This window comes from Schizophyllum commune (assembly GCF_000143185.2).
Source record: "Schizophyllum commune H4-8 unplaced genomic scaffold SCHCOscaffold_10, whole genome shotgun sequence".
Lineage (NCBI taxonomy): Eukaryota > Fungi > Basidiomycota > Agaricomycetes > Agaricales > Schizophyllaceae > Schizophyllum > Schizophyllum commune.
The window spans coordinates 1,170,230-1,186,540 of NW_026089547.1; the positions used below are offsets into that span (position 1 = coordinate 1,170,230).

At 56.8% G+C, this 16,311-nt stretch overlaps 7 protein-coding genes across 7 annotated transcripts; 2 read left to right on the forward strand and 5 right to left on the reverse strand.

The window, feature by feature from the left end:
* Positions 1-411: 411 nt before the first annotated feature.
* SCHCODRAFT_01159370 (uncharacterized protein) lies at positions 412-952 on the reverse strand (the record flags this gene model as incomplete). Its single annotated transcript, XM_003028604.3, has 2 exons — positions 412-568; positions 625-952. One exon carries the CDS (start codon positions 950-952, stop codon positions 683-685), a length of 270 nt encoding a protein of 89 aa, XP_003028650.1. The 3' UTR covers positions 412-568; positions 625-682.
* A 102-nt stretch (positions 953-1,054) lies between these two features.
* Positions 1,055-2,938, forward strand: SCHCODRAFT_01332357 (RNA polymerase II-associated protein). Its single transcript, XM_050341462.1, has 8 exons — positions 1,055-1,477; positions 1,527-1,696; positions 1,746-1,845; positions 2,005-2,199; positions 2,291-2,378; positions 2,435-2,517; positions 2,592-2,668; positions 2,746-2,938. Exons 1-8 carry the CDS (start codon positions 1,117-1,119, stop codon positions 2,851-2,853), a joined length of 1,182 nt encoding a protein of 393 aa, XP_050198538.1. The 5' UTR covers positions 1,055-1,116; the 3' UTR covers positions 2,854-2,938.
* An 85-nt stretch (positions 2,939-3,023) lies between these two features.
* SCHCODRAFT_02511866 (MFS general substrate transporter) lies at positions 3,024-4,881 on the reverse strand (the record flags this gene model as incomplete). Its single annotated transcript, XM_050343260.1, has 8 exons — positions 3,024-3,401; positions 3,455-3,551; positions 3,583-3,764; positions 3,818-4,324; positions 4,376-4,457; positions 4,530-4,584; positions 4,636-4,762; positions 4,816-4,881. The coding sequence occupies 8 exons, from the start codon at positions 4,879-4,881 to the stop codon at positions 3,024-3,026; spliced, it is 1,494 nt and encodes a 497-aa protein (XP_050198539.1).
* A 384-nt stretch (positions 4,882-5,265) lies between these two features.
* Positions 5,266-7,099, reverse strand: SCHCODRAFT_02637077 (uncharacterized protein). The gene is made up of 6 exons (XM_003028602.3): positions 6,916-7,099; positions 6,764-6,841; positions 6,637-6,714; positions 6,274-6,560; positions 6,072-6,220; positions 5,266-6,023 (listed from the first exon to the last, which is right to left on the reverse strand). Exons 1-6 carry the CDS (start codon positions 7,018-7,020, stop codon positions 5,335-5,337), a joined length of 1,386 nt encoding a protein of 461 aa, XP_003028648.1. The 5' UTR covers positions 7,021-7,099; the 3' UTR covers positions 5,266-5,334.
* A 265-nt stretch (positions 7,100-7,364) lies between these two features.
* SCHCODRAFT_02587820 (uncharacterized protein) lies at positions 7,365-12,962 on the reverse strand. Its single transcript, XM_003028601.3, has 14 exons — positions 12,664-12,962; positions 12,111-12,604; positions 11,936-12,057; positions 11,708-11,878; positions 11,631-11,655; positions 11,024-11,581; positions 10,604-10,970; positions 9,173-10,553; positions 8,825-9,121; positions 8,425-8,503; positions 8,306-8,366; positions 7,820-8,252; positions 7,636-7,769; positions 7,365-7,580 (listed from the first exon to the last, which is right to left on the reverse strand). Exons 2-14 carry the CDS (start codon positions 12,530-12,532, stop codon positions 7,464-7,466), a joined length of 4,167 nt encoding a protein of 1,388 aa, XP_003028647.1. The 5' UTR covers positions 12,533-12,604; positions 12,664-12,962; the 3' UTR covers positions 7,365-7,463.
* A 184-nt stretch (positions 12,963-13,146) lies between these two features.
* On the reverse strand, positions 13,147-15,275 carry SCHCODRAFT_02637088 (S-adenosyl-L-homocysteine hydrolase). Its single transcript, XM_003028600.2, has 10 exons — positions 15,204-15,275; positions 15,103-15,149; positions 15,008-15,043; positions 14,902-14,954; positions 14,780-14,849; positions 14,693-14,727; positions 14,464-14,642; positions 14,178-14,413; positions 13,914-14,125; positions 13,147-13,864 (listed from the first exon to the last, which is right to left on the reverse strand). The coding sequence occupies exons 1-10, from the start codon at positions 15,220-15,222 to the stop codon at positions 13,459-13,461; spliced, it is 1,293 nt and encodes a 430-aa protein (XP_003028646.1). The 5' UTR covers positions 15,223-15,275; the 3' UTR covers positions 13,147-13,458.
* Positions 15,276-15,356: 81 nt separating this feature from the next.
* SCHCODRAFT_02637091 (uncharacterized protein) lies at positions 15,357-16,247 on the forward strand. Its single transcript, XM_003028907.3, has 3 exons — positions 15,357-15,596; positions 15,653-15,736; positions 15,797-16,247. Exons 1-3 carry the CDS (start codon positions 15,451-15,453, stop codon positions 15,855-15,857), a joined length of 291 nt encoding a protein of 96 aa, XP_003028953.1. The 5' UTR covers positions 15,357-15,450; the 3' UTR covers positions 15,858-16,247.
* The last annotated feature ends 64 nt before the right edge of the window (positions 16,248-16,311 follow it).

Sequence of the window (16,311 nt, forward strand, 5' to 3'; positions counted from 1 at the left end):
TATACCGTTGGACCAGTGGTAATAGACCGACCAGGTGGTATACACCGAGCCCGACATTTCTCCGCATCTGCGAGCGAGGAAGGCCAAGCGCATCGCTGGACCAATGTGGCCCTAGCCCCATAACCAATCTGGGGAAGGTATATTCCCGATCGATGGGGGTAGCGGGGTCTGGAGAAGGCCCGGAGAGGGGAAAGAGGGGAAGTGGGGAACTCGGATGCCGAAGACCAGGGCCGCCTGGAGGTATAGGCCTTGCTACGAGAGATGAATCCTCTTCGGTGAAGCTAAACTGTGGACGCGAAAAGGTGAGACATCTAGCGCGGACATTGTCCGCTGTTAACACCGTGAAGAGGTCTCCCGTAAAGAGAGTGTATAGAAGGCGGGCTGCCTAGCGGAGGCGCGGGGTGCCAGGGGGTGAGGTCGAGCTTGAGCGGCTGTCGGGCCGTTCTCGAGGAACGTCAGATGATGTCTATCGCAGGCGTAGATCCTGAATGTTACATCCGAGTCGATTCAGGGCGTGAACCTCGGGGATAAGGCCGCCTCTGTTATACATTTGCAAGTACAATGGCATCTGCGATCATCTTGTTCAGCCAAAAAGTCCGACAGGACGCGCTGCTGGGCACGCACCTCTAGACTACGACTACAAGCAGGCCTCCCCGGTACCATGGACAACTTCGGTGGGATCTCAGAATTCGTCCCGCTTAGCGCGCTGCCTGGGCTCCGCCTGGACGTCGATATGTATTACGCCGTCCATGCCCTTCAGCCTGTTCGCGATCTCATCCGACCATTGTTCTTTCGGCACGGCGTACAGCTGCACGTCACGTAGCTGGCCTACTGGGCCGACATGGTTCAAGGAGTTCGCCAAGCCCGCAGATGAGGGGAGAGAGGAAGGCTCAATAGACGACGCCAGCGTCAGAGCAACGTATACATTCGCGGCGAAGTTTAAGGCCTGCATGGTTGGGGGAGAGCTGATTGTCGCGCTCAACGTCACGAACGGCGAGCGGACCGCGTCTGACGATACTTCCCACGGTCCGCTCGACCCGGGCCGCGGTCCCGGTCCTCCAACTTCATTCTGACCACTTCGCGGTTCGCGCATTGACCTCACTGCTCGCTGCAAACATGGCGGACGCCAGTGATCCCCTTCTCGCCCTCCGAGAGGCCATCAAGTCAAAGTCCCCCATCACCTTCAGCAAAGACGGCGCGCCGGTGCCCACCCTCGCCTCAGCTACCCACATTCACCTCTCACCATCGCTCACCCTCCCCCGCTCGACCCCCACGCGATGGAAGAAAACTGGAAATGAAACGTACACGCTCGACGCTCTATACCTTGTGCACCAGTTGCAAGGTGCCTCCGGTGGCGAGTACATGAAGCAGGCGCGCGAGAACGGCATGACTGTGGGCATGGTCAGCATTACGGAGCGGAAGGCCGTGCTGGACTACTTGGAGGGACGTATAGAAGACCATCCGAGCATCATACATAGTATGTGGTGTGCATATACTCACGTAGGTGTCCTGACAATCATCGACAGAGGATGCAGGCAAAGGCGAAGGATCTGCGGCGGCTGGGGCTACAACATCGCCACAGAAGCGGCGACACTACGTCCCCGATGCAAAAGACGTGCAGATCGTCAAGCGCATGCGACAGAATGAGGTGGAGCTTGAGGACCGGAGCACGGTTCTGCGCGGGCAGAAACTGAATGTGCGTCTGGCTTTGTCTTCCAACACGGCGCCCTATAACAATTTCTCAGGACTTCACCAATATCCGCAATGTATACGCCGAAAAGCTCAAAAAGCTTAAGGACTCTAGCAAGACCGGCGCAGCAGTACCCGCGCCCGCGGTTGGACTAGGCAAGTCTCTTTGCCTTCAGAACCACCTTCCCTGTATAGGCCCATATCCTGCGCACCTTCGCGCCTCCTCAATCTGCACGCCCTCCTCGCATATGCGCAATCTTCTTCCCAGATGACATGTCCTTCCCGGTAGAACACGACCTAACCTTCATCCCACAGAACCCAAAGCCCGTGTCCACGGCGCGCCTATCATCCTCGTCTCCTCCTCCCCGACTGCGCTGATAACTATGTACAACGTGCAGCGCTTCCTGGGCGAGGCCGTATTCGAAACCTCGCAAGAGGCGCGCCAAAAAGCGGGCAACAGCCGCCCGCCAGAGTTGATTCATATCTATCGCAAGGTGGATGTGCCGAGCAGTGAGCAAACTTCCTTGCCCGTGTCTATTCTTTTCCCCCCTTCTTATTTGTCCGTCATTGAATAAGGAGTCCAAGCTGACCCTCACATCAGACGACGGTACGACGGCGATGAGACAAGCGACACGACGATATGCGGTCTACGACAATGCGGAGAAGATGCCCCCAGATGGCTGGGATCGGTGATTGGCAGTCTCCCCAGTCAATGTCCTAACACTAACCACTCGTCTACCCACAGCGTCGTCTGCGTTCTCACTACTGGCCAGGCCTGGCAATTCCGCCCGTACAAGTGGAGCGAGCCGAGGACGTTGTTCCATCATGGTGCGCTTCGATCCCTTCATCATGCACTGACTTCGTCTTCCAGCCTATACTGACACCCTCGCCTCCCTCCGCAGTCAAAGGCATGCACGTCAGCTGGGCGAACGACCCGCCAAACCCAAAGATCGCGGACTGGAATGTAACGGAGATCAAGGTGTGTAATGTTTTCTCTGTGCTGCCTTCTCTCTTCTGCGCATATGGACTCAATCATACTCATGATGATCCCCCCAGATTGACAAGCACCGGCGACACGTCGACAAGTCTACCGTCGCGCACTTCTGGCGCGTACTCGACAGTTGGATGGGCATGAACAAGCCGGCGCTGATGAGGACGCAGTAGTCAAGGTTTATGTAGCCAATTCCCATCTGACACTACCGGCCTTCATCTCATGCTCATACGGCTGTTTTGACCTTTGTTCTTGTGCATTATCTCCCTAGTATATACTGTACTGACTTCCTAATCCATGGTGTGCTAGACGATCCCAAACTTGCGCAACTGACGCGCACTCATTACAACCTAAACAGCGCCTCCCTCGCCTCCTCCTTTCCCCTCCCCCGATTCCTCTCCTCCACCCCCCGGTTCATCCTCCCATACGCCACATGCAGCCCCACGCACATCACGCTCACCATCAGCAGCAGCGCCGCGTTCGTCCAGTGGCCCGTCGGGTACCCCTTCGCGACCTCGTCCGCCTTGTATATCCACACCCCGAGGATCTGGCCGGGCGCGCCGAAGGAGATGTTCATGGCGACGGCTAAGCCGGTGGCCGAGGTGGAGGGCGCGAGGCCGGTGCGGGTGGCGGCGCGAGCGTTAGCGGAGAGCCAGCCGAGGAGGGGCGGGATACAGGCGAAGGCGCCGGAGCAGGCGATGATGAGGGCGCCGTAGCGGGACTGGCGCGAGGGCGTCAGGTGGTGGATGGGATGAATGCAGGATGCGAGCGTACCTTGTAGTCATCGGCGGGCAGAGCGCCAGAGACGATGAAGCCTATGGCCCCAATGAAGGCGAAGGCAGCAGAGAAGAGGCCGCGGCTGTGAAGGGACCTGTCAGTACTCGCGTCGGGATATCGGAAACGAAGCGCCTCGCCGATTCGTCTTGTCTGCCCCGTACGCGACAGCGACTTGCACGACGTATGCGACCGCGTACGGAGGCACGGTGAACAGCTGAGCGTTCAGCGACGTGTACCCCAGCCCAGACACGATGGTTGGCGCAAACAATGACATGCTCGAGAACGGCGCCGATATCCCAAAGTAGATCTGCACAATTCCGTCAGCGCTACTGCTTCCTGTTCCTGTCTCCTAGCACGCACCACATAGTGTGTCCACAGCCTCGCACTGAACACCGTATCCCTCACGTCTGCCCACGTCAACCCGCTGCTGCTCGCCTTCGACCCGCCCGCGCTCAGCCGCTCCACCGCCCTCTCCCTCTCCCCCTCTGTCAGCCACCGCGCCGTCTCCGGATAATCCGGCAGCAAGAACAAAATCGGCACTGCCAGCCCCGCCGACGGTACGCCCTCCAGTATGAACAACCACCTCCACGCCGACAGGCCGTGCAGGTAGTCCATATGCGACACACCGTAGGCGATGGCGCCGCCGAATGCGCCGGCGAGGGTGGCGGACGCGAGGATGAGGGCAACGCGGAGGGAGCGCTCCTCAGGGCGGTACCAAAAGGTGAGGTAGTAGACGAGCCCGGGGAAGAGGCCGGCTTCGAAGATGCCCAGCAGCAGGCGCACGACGGCGAGGGAGGCATAGCTTTGCACGCCACCGAGACCGATTGTCACGGAGCCCCAGGCGAACATGAGGAAGGCTATCCATCGCTGGAGGGAGGGTTAGCTGGGAGTGTTTCTCGTTGAGGATCGACTACGTACTGATGGTCTCAACTTCTTCAACAAAATATTAGACGGCACTTCGAATAGCCCGTATGCGAGGAAGAAGATCATGAGGGAGATCCTGTGCGTCCGTCAGACTGATGAGGTGGCCTTCTGGTGGGGTCAGGCTCACGTATATTCGTAGCTCGTCAACGGCAATTCGGTCATCAGGTCATGTCCTGCTTCCTTGTTCATAATCTTCGCGTTCCCTGGTCCTGCGCGTCAGCATACTCCCCCTGCACAAGTAGCGTAGAACGCACCAATATTCGACCGATCCAGGTTACATAGCAAGTAGATGAACGCAGAGAGGGGAACAATGCGGAGGTCGGTCTTGCGTAGTAGCCGCCTGTCTTCCGGGGTATCGAAGTATGTATCGTCCTGGGCATCCTGGGGACGTCGCTTCAGATTCCTGTAAGGGGGGAAGAGTAGAAGTTACTGACCGTGCTCGAGGCTACTTCCGAGGTGAACTCTTGGGGCGGCTGCTTCTCGTAGTCCTTCACGTCCATCGTAGTCGGCTCGGTGTTCCTCTCAGCGCTAGCGCGTTCCTTGCACCCTGCTTGCGTCTTTTGATGCACCCTCACAAGGACTTGCAACTAGCAGGGGAGTCGGGCGCGATGAGCGCAAGAGCCAACCTTAGCGTATCCCGAATTCGAAAATGACCTCGCATCGTATCATTTGGACGGTCAGCCCTGTCAGGTCCTCCTCGTTGCCCGGACAAGCAGGAGATCAAAAGGTCAGAAGGGAGTCGACCCCACATGTTTGCCGACCTTCCAACGAATTGCGGAGGCCGCATCTCATCATATGGCCACGCGAAGCGGACCGGAGGCAAATGCGGACCCACAACGTTGGGGTGGGATATGGCGGCAAGTTGGTGGCCATCCGAGCTCGTATGTAAGGACTGGCAGGGGTTCTGCTGAAAGGTTCCCAGGTATTACAGTACACAACCAACAGTAAGTAGATCAGGGTATCCTCCAGATCGCAATACCCGCCCTGTCTGCATCGACCTCCTTCTTTGCTTCCTTGCTATCCCCAGTCCGGATCGCCGCAGCCACGAGCAACGCGATCGCGTCCTTGACCGCCTTCTTCTTCTGCTCTTCTTCCTGCACCTCTGCTACCTCCACACGGCTCCAGTCGATGCAGAAATCCATATACTCATACAGCACATCCACGACGCCCCGGAATTTGTCTCCCTTTTGCTTCGTCTTGTCGGTCGAGCCTTCATCGTCCTCCGCTGGAAGTGGTATCTTCCATAGTTGCTCCAGCGTCAATGTGTTCCATGCCACCAGCGGTGCGCCAACTTTCGCTGGGACGACGATTGCTGGGCATCCGTTGAACAAGACGTACTTGATCACCGACTCGCTAGGCCTAGCGCTCGAGGACCAGATAGACCGGAAGGGTTTCAGGCCCAAGACCACCATCACCAGGCGTCGTGGTGGGATAGGCGTCTCTGGGACAGCCAAGGCTGGTTCCGGGGACGGTGTCCGCGAGCGAGAGAACACCGAGGACAAGGACGGGATATTCTGGGGCATCGAGAGAAAGTCGTGCTTCTCTGCCGGCTTTTCTTCCTCCTCAGAAGGTGGCGGAGGCTCGCAGAACTTGATCTCGAGCGCAGACTGGGTAAGGAGCGCTTTTCCGACTTGGTAATCACCTACGAGACGCTCAGTGGTCACGCGCGTCCACTGATGTTTGGGCTCACCGTTCAAGAAAGGCCCATGGCAAAATACCACGTCGGGCTTCATCGTCCTCGGTATCGCTGGTCGTCGACCACTCGCAAACAGATAGGGCGAGAACCAACCTTTCTCCACTGCCAGATAATCCAAAACCGAAGCAAAGAGCGATGGATCCCTGCAAGCCACATCAGCACCCTCCTACCACCGCCGGACAACCAAACCACTCACTCATGTACACTACTCCTAAAGAACCCCAGCGCCGCATCGTCTCTCGTATGCTTATACTTCAGCGTGATCGTCAGCACCTGCACGCCCGTCGTCTCCAAAATCCCCGCGTGCAGCGGGATCAGCAGCTTCGCCGTCTTGTCGAACACAAGGTCGTTCGCGAGGCTCGTCGCGCCCTTGAAGCCGGCCTCCATGCTGAGCTCGACGAGGATGCTGTCGCCGACGGTGCTGACGATCATGTCCGCGAGCGGCCCGTGCATGACGGGCGCGGCGATGGCGGCGGTACCGCCCTGGGGAAGAGGAATTAGTATGGGGATGAAGGGTTTGGTGTTATAGAGAAGAGGCGAGACTGAGATGCGAGCTCACCGTAGCAGCGATTACGCCGTGCACGGCCAGATCTCGAAATCGGATGCAAGGGAGCAAGAGGGGCGACGAGTCTCCCCACTGGTGATACGGTCAGCTCGGTGGCACGGATGGCGTTGAGCGACCTTACCGGCGACAAGCAGACCACGGACGTCCCCGCGGCCCTGAAGGACTCGTAGGACGACATAACAATGCGCCCGGTCATAGACTGAAATTGTATGTCAGTACTTCGTTCGTCCACCACAATTGGGCTTGAGCAACTGGATAGAAAGAGCCACTCACCCCGACGAGCTTTCGCATAATCCAAGGAGCTTGACGCTCCTTCTCTGCCTCCAGATTAGGGACAGAGGAGGGATCGATAGGCCCCAGTGTAGAGACTTCGACCATGATAGCAGAAGTGGCTGATACACAGCAAAAGTAGACTGTGGGTGTCGGCGAGCAGCTAGGTGTTGGAATTGAGCACGAGAGGTTAGTATACAACCAGCAGTGGCAACAGGCAGCTGAAGACGATGAAAGCAGAGGATAAGCTATGAATAGCTACGATCAGGTCCACAGCGCCCTATGAAAGGGGCGCTATAGTTGTCATGACAGCTGCGTGTGATGCTTTGGGCTATGTTTGTGGTGAGTGGCGCTGGGCGCCTAAGAACTCCGGATGGGGATTGTGGAGGCGTTAGCGGGGTGGGCATGTCAGACTTGAGCGAACAAGGGCAGCGTAATATCGAGGTTTGAGCGTCATTTCCTGCGTCGCTTGACACGCCAACGCACGGGTGTTTGGCTTCATTCATCACCAGTGAAGCATAAACAACGAACACGACAGTGCATACAACATATCAGTCTTTACAGACACGATGGAGGAAATAGCTACCGCCTGTCGACCATGAAGTGGTAAGCGACTCTGCACGCGTGCGTTTCAGAACATGGACGCGTATGCCGAGGTTGGCATAGACCTGGAGGAGATGCATGTCAAGATCGCAGCAGGGCAGTCGAGCAGATTTTTCGCACATAGATATCCTCGTTATGCTCCGCCGTATATAGTACCGAAGGGGTCTCCGGACCTCCCGTCAAAGGCTTCGAAGCCGCGATGACTGACCCATGCTTCATAATGAGGACGATCCAGCGAAAGAGGTGATCAACGACTGATAAACTCGTCAATACACAGGGAACTCCATCATGTAGTGCGACTTACGAGTAGCATCGAACGCATCGTTGTCAACGAGGACCAGATCAGCGGAGGATACCAACGACGGCAGCAGGTTAGCCGAATAGACGCATGCATTCTCGAAGGTCGTAGGTCCTATCTCTTGCTGCGTGCGTTCGCATTGCAAGCGCGCAGAGTAGGAGAGCTCGATGGAAGTCGAGTAAAGGTGGGGGTCGAGCTCGATACCGTAAGCTTGACAGCCAGTTTGGAAAGCCGCCTGGATGACAGCACCGCCCATTCCCGAGCCCAAATGCACGAAAGTAGATTCTCCAGTGAGGGACAGTTCCGTGAGTAGATCCTGCAGGAAGGGCGGGCAAAGGTGGCGACAACGCTCCAGCGCGTCTTCATCCTGAGTAGGTTTTGTGGCTTTGGGGATTTGGCGAGTGCGATGTCTTGTTACTACGCAAGTGCTGTACTTAACCTGTAGAAAAGTAAGACCCCATTACGCGCTTTGAGAAGAGACGAGTATGTTACCTCGCGCCTTTTGGGACATTTCCACTTGAGGCCTTTCGTCTCAGCACGCCGTTGCATTACCCTGAGCGTGAGTTCATTAGAAGTTCCGTAGGTCGGGAACGGAGGTACCGCAAACCTACCGATTCGCGTTTTCCCAAGCGCGGTTGAGGGGATCTTGGCGCCATTTACGAGACCTCTCCGTGGATGAGAGGCGACGCTCTGTCGAGCGGGGTGAGCACGGGCGATGCATCTAGCTGACCGGGGAGCGTCAGAGGTGGGTTAAAGAGCGGAACACACGTTGGCATCGTGGCGCGAATGATGGTTGAAGCAGACCGCATTTCCAAACCCCTGGCGGACTTTTCACACGTCCCGGCGCTTGCCTCATTGGGTCACAATGGCTTTTGCCAGTCTGACTACAAGAGCGGCGCCAAGTCTTTTCTAGCTTGATATCTGCTGTATTTCACGCTGGCTGGAACGGTACTTCGATATGGTATCCATGTACCTGTCGGCACGTACAAGAGGCATCTCAACCCTTCGTACCAGGACTGAAGCGTGAGAAAACTCGGATTTCGGCAGAATAAACGTGGTTCACCCAACCTTGATACTGCGCCCTAGCTATGAGCTGCAGGAACCTCCCACCCTGCATTCCTCGAAGCCATTCCTGGAGCTCTGGGTCTGGCGTATCGAAACTCCAGGTATTTGTGTGCAGTCGCCGATCGCTTGACGCATGGATATTTTGTTGGATAAGGCGACGAGCGTCTGAGCCTTTGACTCCGGCTTCGAACCAGGTGCTACTACGGCGGTACGTCCCATGGTCGTCTTCGTAGTCGCTCCAGCCTGAAGCACTTCAGCAAATTGACAAGCAATCGATACTGAACGCGGACACACCTTGATCATGCGACACCGTAACGAAGGTCAAAGAGCGTAGCGGTGCATCGGGTACCTCGAGCTCCGCATAGACGTAGCTCTGCGTGCGACTGTCCACGGCAACCTTTTGAGCTCGCGAAGCACTCGAGCAGCTCCAGAGCTCAGCAAGGTCGAGAATGTCGAGGACGAGCTCTTCGGGAACGCCTCCTCGCCGCAAAGTGTCGTACACCTCCTGCAGACCGGCATCTGACATCGGCTTCGAGCGCATCAAGCCAGAGACGATGGTCGGTGACCACGGTTGCCCTCTGGCCCAGTCAAGGTCCTCGGCCGCGAAGTGAAGCTGCGATAGGTCGGGTCCGCGTTCCAGCAGACACTGCACGACCTTGGGCGAGCGCATCTCGAGAGCCATCTGTAGGGCGTCCTTGCCGGAGTACGTGCGAGCATTCACGTTGCAGCCAACACCGAGGAGGAACTCAACCGTATCCAGGCTGTCGCTCCTCACCGCTATGTGCAGCGAAGTCTCTCCGTATGCGTTGCTCGCCTCGCGATCCGCGCCGCGCTCGAGCAAGAGCCGCATGGCCTCGATACGATCGCCCAGAGCGGCTGCACACTGCAGAACCGTATCCCTGACCTCGCCATACCGGCGGTTGACCTCCGCGCCACGCTCAAGTAGCAGTCGAAACGTTGCGAGGTGTCCGGGGTCGCGCGTCATGTGCTCTACGGCCGAGTAGAGCGCAGTTCGCGGTACCTCCTTGTTGCAGTCGCAGGCTGCGTTCACGTCCGCGCCCATATCCAGGAGGATCCTGGCCACCTCCGGAAGCCCATGGCGAGCCGTCGCCATCAACGGAAAGCCGATATACGGGTATTCGGACGTTATCAGGCTTGGGTGATCGTGAAACATGCGCTCAGCAAGCCAGGTCTGCCTCGTCTTGATGGCGTACCACCATGATGGAGCTGGCAGGAGGAAAGATCCAGGTGCTTGACGATCTTTCATCTTCTGATTCGCATAGGACGGATGCGTCCACCAGGCCTTGTCGTAGATCTCGAACGCTCGCTTGCTAGTAAATTGGCTTTCTGCGCCTTGCTCGTTCTGGCGGAACGCAAGGCAGTGCGGACGCTTCTTCTCGCTGAAGAGCAGGTCGTCAATGGACGCGTAGACCTCTGCGTCGTATGCCCGTACTTGCGCAACGTGGTCGGTCCAATGATGAGCAACGTAGTCAAAGAGAGGATGATTGCGAAGCCGTGCCATGTAGGACGGTTTGTCGTAGCAAGCTCCGCCGGCAAAGTTGTCGAACGATATGTAGGTCAGACATTGCAAGGCGAGATCGCGGTGCAAGTCGACCAGCTGGACGGAGAAGTGGGAAAGGGTTGAAGTGGCGAGAGACGGTACAAGAAGATACTCCTGAGCATATTCAGTCATAGGAAAGGCCATACGAGGGTACTATGACATACCTGCACAGTGAAATGCGAAAGGTTGACGACACCCTTCGCATTGTCGTAGCTCACGAGCGATGAGCAGGTATGCAGGACGTCCATTGGATCGAAGACGCCCAGATCCTCGTTCAGGGAATCTTCGCCGACTTCGATCATAACGGCCTCTTGAATCTCGTTAAGTCTGATGGGTCGCTGGGCACCGACAAGCCATCGCAGTGTGTGTTGAGCGATGCGTGCCATGTCGGTACCCTGACGGTCGATAGCCTGCAGGATCCGTTCATAGGTCTCGTATAGCGTCTTCGGAAGGTTGTTAAGGGCATGATTGACCGCCTGCCGAGTTCGACATGTGGCAAGGAAGTCGAGCTGGCATTCCACCCATCGGAACCTTGATCACTGTTCAGCGATGATAGTTCACGGGCAATCTGCTCTACGGCTTACATGCAATCCGCCTTCGACAGGAGGGCAACTTCGATCTCCTTCTTTATATTCGATGGAAGACGAGAAAGGCCGGGTGTGGTGGCCAACGAGCGTACAACGTGCTCCCGAATGTCCGCGTTGACAAGGTCCTTCTCGTCCGTCAGGGATATCGTCGGTGTATCTTGAAGGAGTTCGTATATGGCGCGCTCATTGCGACTTGTGACAAAGACGTGAACGCCGCCGAGTTCAGACAGGCGGACGAGGAAGCGTATAAGCTCAGCTGGTTCTTGACATTCATCGAGGGCGTCGATGATGAACAACTGTTCAGGATAGAGGGGGACAGCGCGCTGAACGTAGCCGTAGACCTCGAGGATAGAGCTGGGAGGTTCGCCTGACTTGACCTGATTGGCGATGCTGTTGAGCTCGTCGAACCAGGCGGGAGGTGCATTTCGAAGAAGCTGCACAAACAAGCTGCGCAGAATGGAAACGACTGATGTACTGGAAGGGTCGCCGAAGTCGCAGTAGTGATAGACAAGTGCTGGGTACCGCTTCTGCCTCAACGCGTCGATGAGCGATGACCTGTAGGAAGGCTCAGAACGTCAATGCTACAAAAATGCTAGGAACATACGCCATCACGCTCTTCCCACTACCGGCTGTGGAGAAGAGGTAAGCGACAGGCAAGGAAGACGGATCAAGACGACTCACGTATACCACTCAGCCAAAGCATCCCACTTTCACGCGTGCTCCACTGGCGGTAAGTATCGTGAGTGAAGATCCACTTGCATGTCCCTTCTTGTCGTTTTTGCAGCGATATTGCGTGCTTCGAACCGTTGTCAACCGGTTGGAGCCACCTGATGATCTCGTCCCGCAGCGAATCTATCAGACGAGCTCGTGAGTGCCCTGCAGCCTATTCAGAGTTTAGTCCTGGCATACCACGACGCCTACTCTCCTCCTGTGATGCGCGCTGAGTGTCCGCAATCTCCTTCTCCAGTCTGACGCGCGCCTGCTCTTCCGCGATCATGAAAGAGATTTGTGCGATGTCTGTTAGTTGTTCGCTAGCAAAAGGTCTCGTTGGTGTACGCCGAAGAAGAGTGAGCCCGCGACGAACCTTGTATTGATCGAGAAAGCGAGCATGAGATGCGCCTTATGACGCTCCAGCTGCTTGAGAAACTCCTCGATAGTCTCTTCCTTGAAAGGCCACAGGAGCTTGCGCTTCAGACCCTGCTTCTTCATATCCACATCGAGCTCTCGCAGAAAGTTGTCCAGCAACTTCATACACTCCTTGATAGGCCCGCCCTCCTCCCACAGTCGAAGCGCATTCATCCGCTTCTGCGTCTCCGGCGCGAACCCATCCGCAAGGCTCTCGAAGTAGTACTTGACGTTCATGAGCGTGCCGCTGATGGAAGAAAGCTCCCGCCAGAGAGCGAGTCGCGCCTTGTCAGCGCCTTTGGCGGACGACGCGTACTTGCAGAGTGCGACGGTGACCTTGCCCGCCATGTCTATGACCGCGAGGATGGTTCCTGGATCCATGGGCGAGTTTGTGGAAAGACGGGAAGAAGAGGATGGTTTCTTTCTCACTATGCTAGGCTCTTGACATGGACGCTAACGCGGCTGTGAGCATGCAACGACCATCAGCGTTGCATGAGAAAGCGGATACACACCTAGCAGCCGGTCGGGTAGGCCATTCAATAGTTGACGTTCACTAACAATGACCGTCAATGACTCCTAGTGTTGTTGACGTCTCTGGCAAAGGTATTTTGAGTACGAAGAACACCTTTTGATGCAACAGCAGCCAAATATATGGATTCCATGCGCCTGGAAAGCATGGCGCGCGTCGTTCGTGTGAAGATAATATTCAGTATCGACGAGCGCCGAAAGGGCTTCATCACGACCTGATCCTGCTCTCTGCGATATCCGCAGCAGGCTGAATATTGCTCGGATAAGGGCGGTTAGAAGAAGCAATAGATTGGCCGACTGGGAGAGTCAGCGAATGGTTGAGGCCAACAAGTTCACTCAGCGACAGGGAAGGAGAGTAATCGAAGGTGGCGTGAGAAACTGCTTTCGCTTTTGTGGCGCTATGCGCGTTGGTGCGTCGCAATCCAGCTTTCAACCAGCCTTTGAGCACCAAAAACACACCGCAATGCTCAGTCGTAACATGCATCGCATCGATATTCGTACATATGGAGCGCGTTGAAGCACCAGTTACATTGTATACGCCTTCTCTCCCATCCCCCTCTCCCTGGCCCGCCGCTCGAGGCGCTCCGCGCCCCAAGCAACGAGCGCCTCCTACCGGGAAAGGCGCTCCCTCGACCAAGTTACATCCACAGAATCATCACCGGCGTCCATACTCGCGCGCACAACATAGTTAAATATGTCTCTGGGTCCAGGACGTTGAAGATCCTATGCTTTTGGCGAGGGCTCGTTGAGGCCGTCGTTGGTGGATCGCGATCCCTCGTCTAGTAGCGGTAGTGCGACGGCTTGTACGGGCCGTTGACCGGGATGTCGAGGTACTTCGACTGCTCGTCGGAGAGCGTGGTGAGCTTGACGTTGAGCTGCGCAAGGTGGGCGCGCGCGACCTCCTCGTCGAGCTCCTTCGGGAGCATGTGCACGCCGAGGGGGAACTTCTCCGGGGTGGTCCAGAGCGCAATTTGCGCGAGCGTCTGGTTGGAGAAGGAGCAGGACATGACGAAGGACGGGTGGCCGGTGGCACAGCCGAGGTTGACAAGACGGCCCTCAGCGAGAAGGATGATGTGGCGACCGTTCTTCATGGTGAAGCGGTCAACCTGGGGCTTGACGTTGGACACCGAGGCGGCGTTGGCCTTGAGCCAGGCAACGTCAATCTCGACGTCGAAGTGGCCGATGCTAGGGGCTGCATAAGCGAGGGTCCGGCGGCTGCGCAAAAAGTACCTACTTGGAGACGATAGCATCCTCCGGCATGACCTCGAAGTGCTTGCCAGTGATGATGTCGCGGTTACCGGTGGTGGTAACGAAGACGTTACCGCGGGGCGCAGCCTCCTCCATGGTCGTGACCTCGTAGCCGGCCATCGCAGCCTGGAGGGCGTTGATGGGGTCGATCTCCGTGATGATGACGCGCGCGCCGTAAGAGCGGAGGGACTCAGCGCACTAAAACGACTGTCAGTTCAGTTCCCGGACACTGCATGCCAAAGACACTTACGCCCTTGCCGACATCACCGAAGCCAGCGACAACGGCGACCTTGCCCGCAAGCATGACATCGGTGGCACGCTTGATGCCATCGACGAGGGACTCGCGGCAGCCGTACAGGTTGTCGAACTTGGACTTCGTGACGGAGTCGTTGACGTTGATGGCGGGGACCTTGAGCTTGCCATCGCGGAACGCCTTGTACAGGTGGTGAACACCGGTGGTGGTCTCCTCAGAGATACCGCGGATGTCTGTCAATGCCGATTAGTACGCTTGCATGTATTCATAGCCAAGTACGTACCCTTCAGGTACTGGGGGTACTTCTCGTGCACCATCGAGGTCAAGTCGCCACCATCATCGAGGATCATGTTCAGGGCCTTGCCGTCCTTGAATCCAGCGATGGTCTGGTCGATGCACCACTGGTACTCCTCCTCAGTCTCACCCTTCCAGGCGAACACCGGCACGCCAGTTGCGGCAATGCTAAACACAAGATCAGCACATTGCTGACTGACATGAGAACGTGCACATACGCAGCAGCGGCGTGGTCCTGCGTGGAGAAGATGTTCTATGGAAAGTGATCAGCGACTAAGAGCGGGAACTAGAAGCGGGGGACATACGCAGGACGACCAGGTCACCTCCGCACCGAGGTGGGTGAGGGTCTCGATGAGAACAGCGGTTTGAATGGTCCTGAGGCGAGTACATCAGTATCTTTGCATCTTCCGAATGGACTCCAACGTACATGTGAAGGCATCCGGCAATGCGGGCACCCTTCAAGGGCTGAGCAGCGCCGTACTGATCGACGATGATCAACAGATCGTTCAACAGTAGCAGGTTAGCCAACGTACCTTCTGCCTGATGAACATGAGACCGGGCATCTCATTCTGTAGCGGGAGGAGGAAAATAAGCCGCTGTATCGCCAGCCACCGCACATGCGGCGCACCTCTGCAATCTCGATCTCCTTGCGACCGAAGGCGGCGAGGGAAACGTCTGTTGACGCCGTCAGCACTCAGATCGGTACCCTGATCTCGCTGGGTTACTCACCAGCAACCTTGAAGACCATTTTTGACCGCTGAAAAGAGGAGGATGAAGGAGGTGAAAAGAGAGAAGAGAATGGGTCGACACGCGCTGGATGGATTTTTGACTGCGGCCGGCGACCGGTGCGGTTGGCCGACGGGAGTTGCCGAAACCGCTCTTATTGTTTCCTCCCAAACCGTCTTGAACACAATACCTGCGAACAAGGCACTGAGGGGACGCTATCCAAACTAGCCTTGTGTGCCTTGTTCTGAAGATGGGGGCTAAGCCATCTCTCGCCGAATACCCCGCCTCTCGCTGTCGCATCGAAGAAGTATCCATGTTTTTTGAGTGCCAGCCGAAGAAAGCTCCCGGCCAGCCGTCGAGCATCGACTGCACCCCCGTCCCCCGATTCTTTCTTCTGTTAGTGATGAGCGGAAGACTCTCAGGCCTGGGCCACTTTCTGAACCGCTCCGTAGATGCGATGGCAGTCCAGCCATCGAAGTCACTGGAGCAGTGAGGACTGATCATGCGGGGAAGCCCGTCCTATCAGCTCAACTTCTGTACGCCATCTGTTTCTCGTTCTCTTCGTTGTGTGAGGCTGACTTTGCATGCCATGATAGACGCAATCTTCCCAAGGCGAAGGAGTGGCGGCAAGTGATCAAGAGGCAGACGGACGAGTGACTGATCCTTCGCGCTCCGTCTCGAGGGGCGGACAGCGGGGAATGCGTCGCATAGGCCCGGACTCGGTGGGGGGATTTTCCAGCGTCGCCGTTTATGTATACGCCGATGGATATGCCGCGCCGCTCCGTGATGTCCAACTTTCTTTTGATGCGTGCGGTGGATGCCGATTTCGGATGGCCTTAGGTAACTTGCCTATGGGAACTGGGAAGCTTCGCTGCTGAAACGCGCACCCATAACTCGCCCCGGGCGTTCCAAAGGCTTCTCAGTGCACGAGCGCGATCCGTACTTACAACATCCGTACTGCCGGAGGCCCGGGAGGCGTACTTCCTCGCTCTAAGGAGGATACACAGGTTCACGCCTTTGTTCCAAAAAAGTCTACTCATCCTGGGGTCTGCATTCTGGAGTGAGGTGGTCTGACATGTACAGAGATCTGTGGCGATTTCAGGGTGAGCTC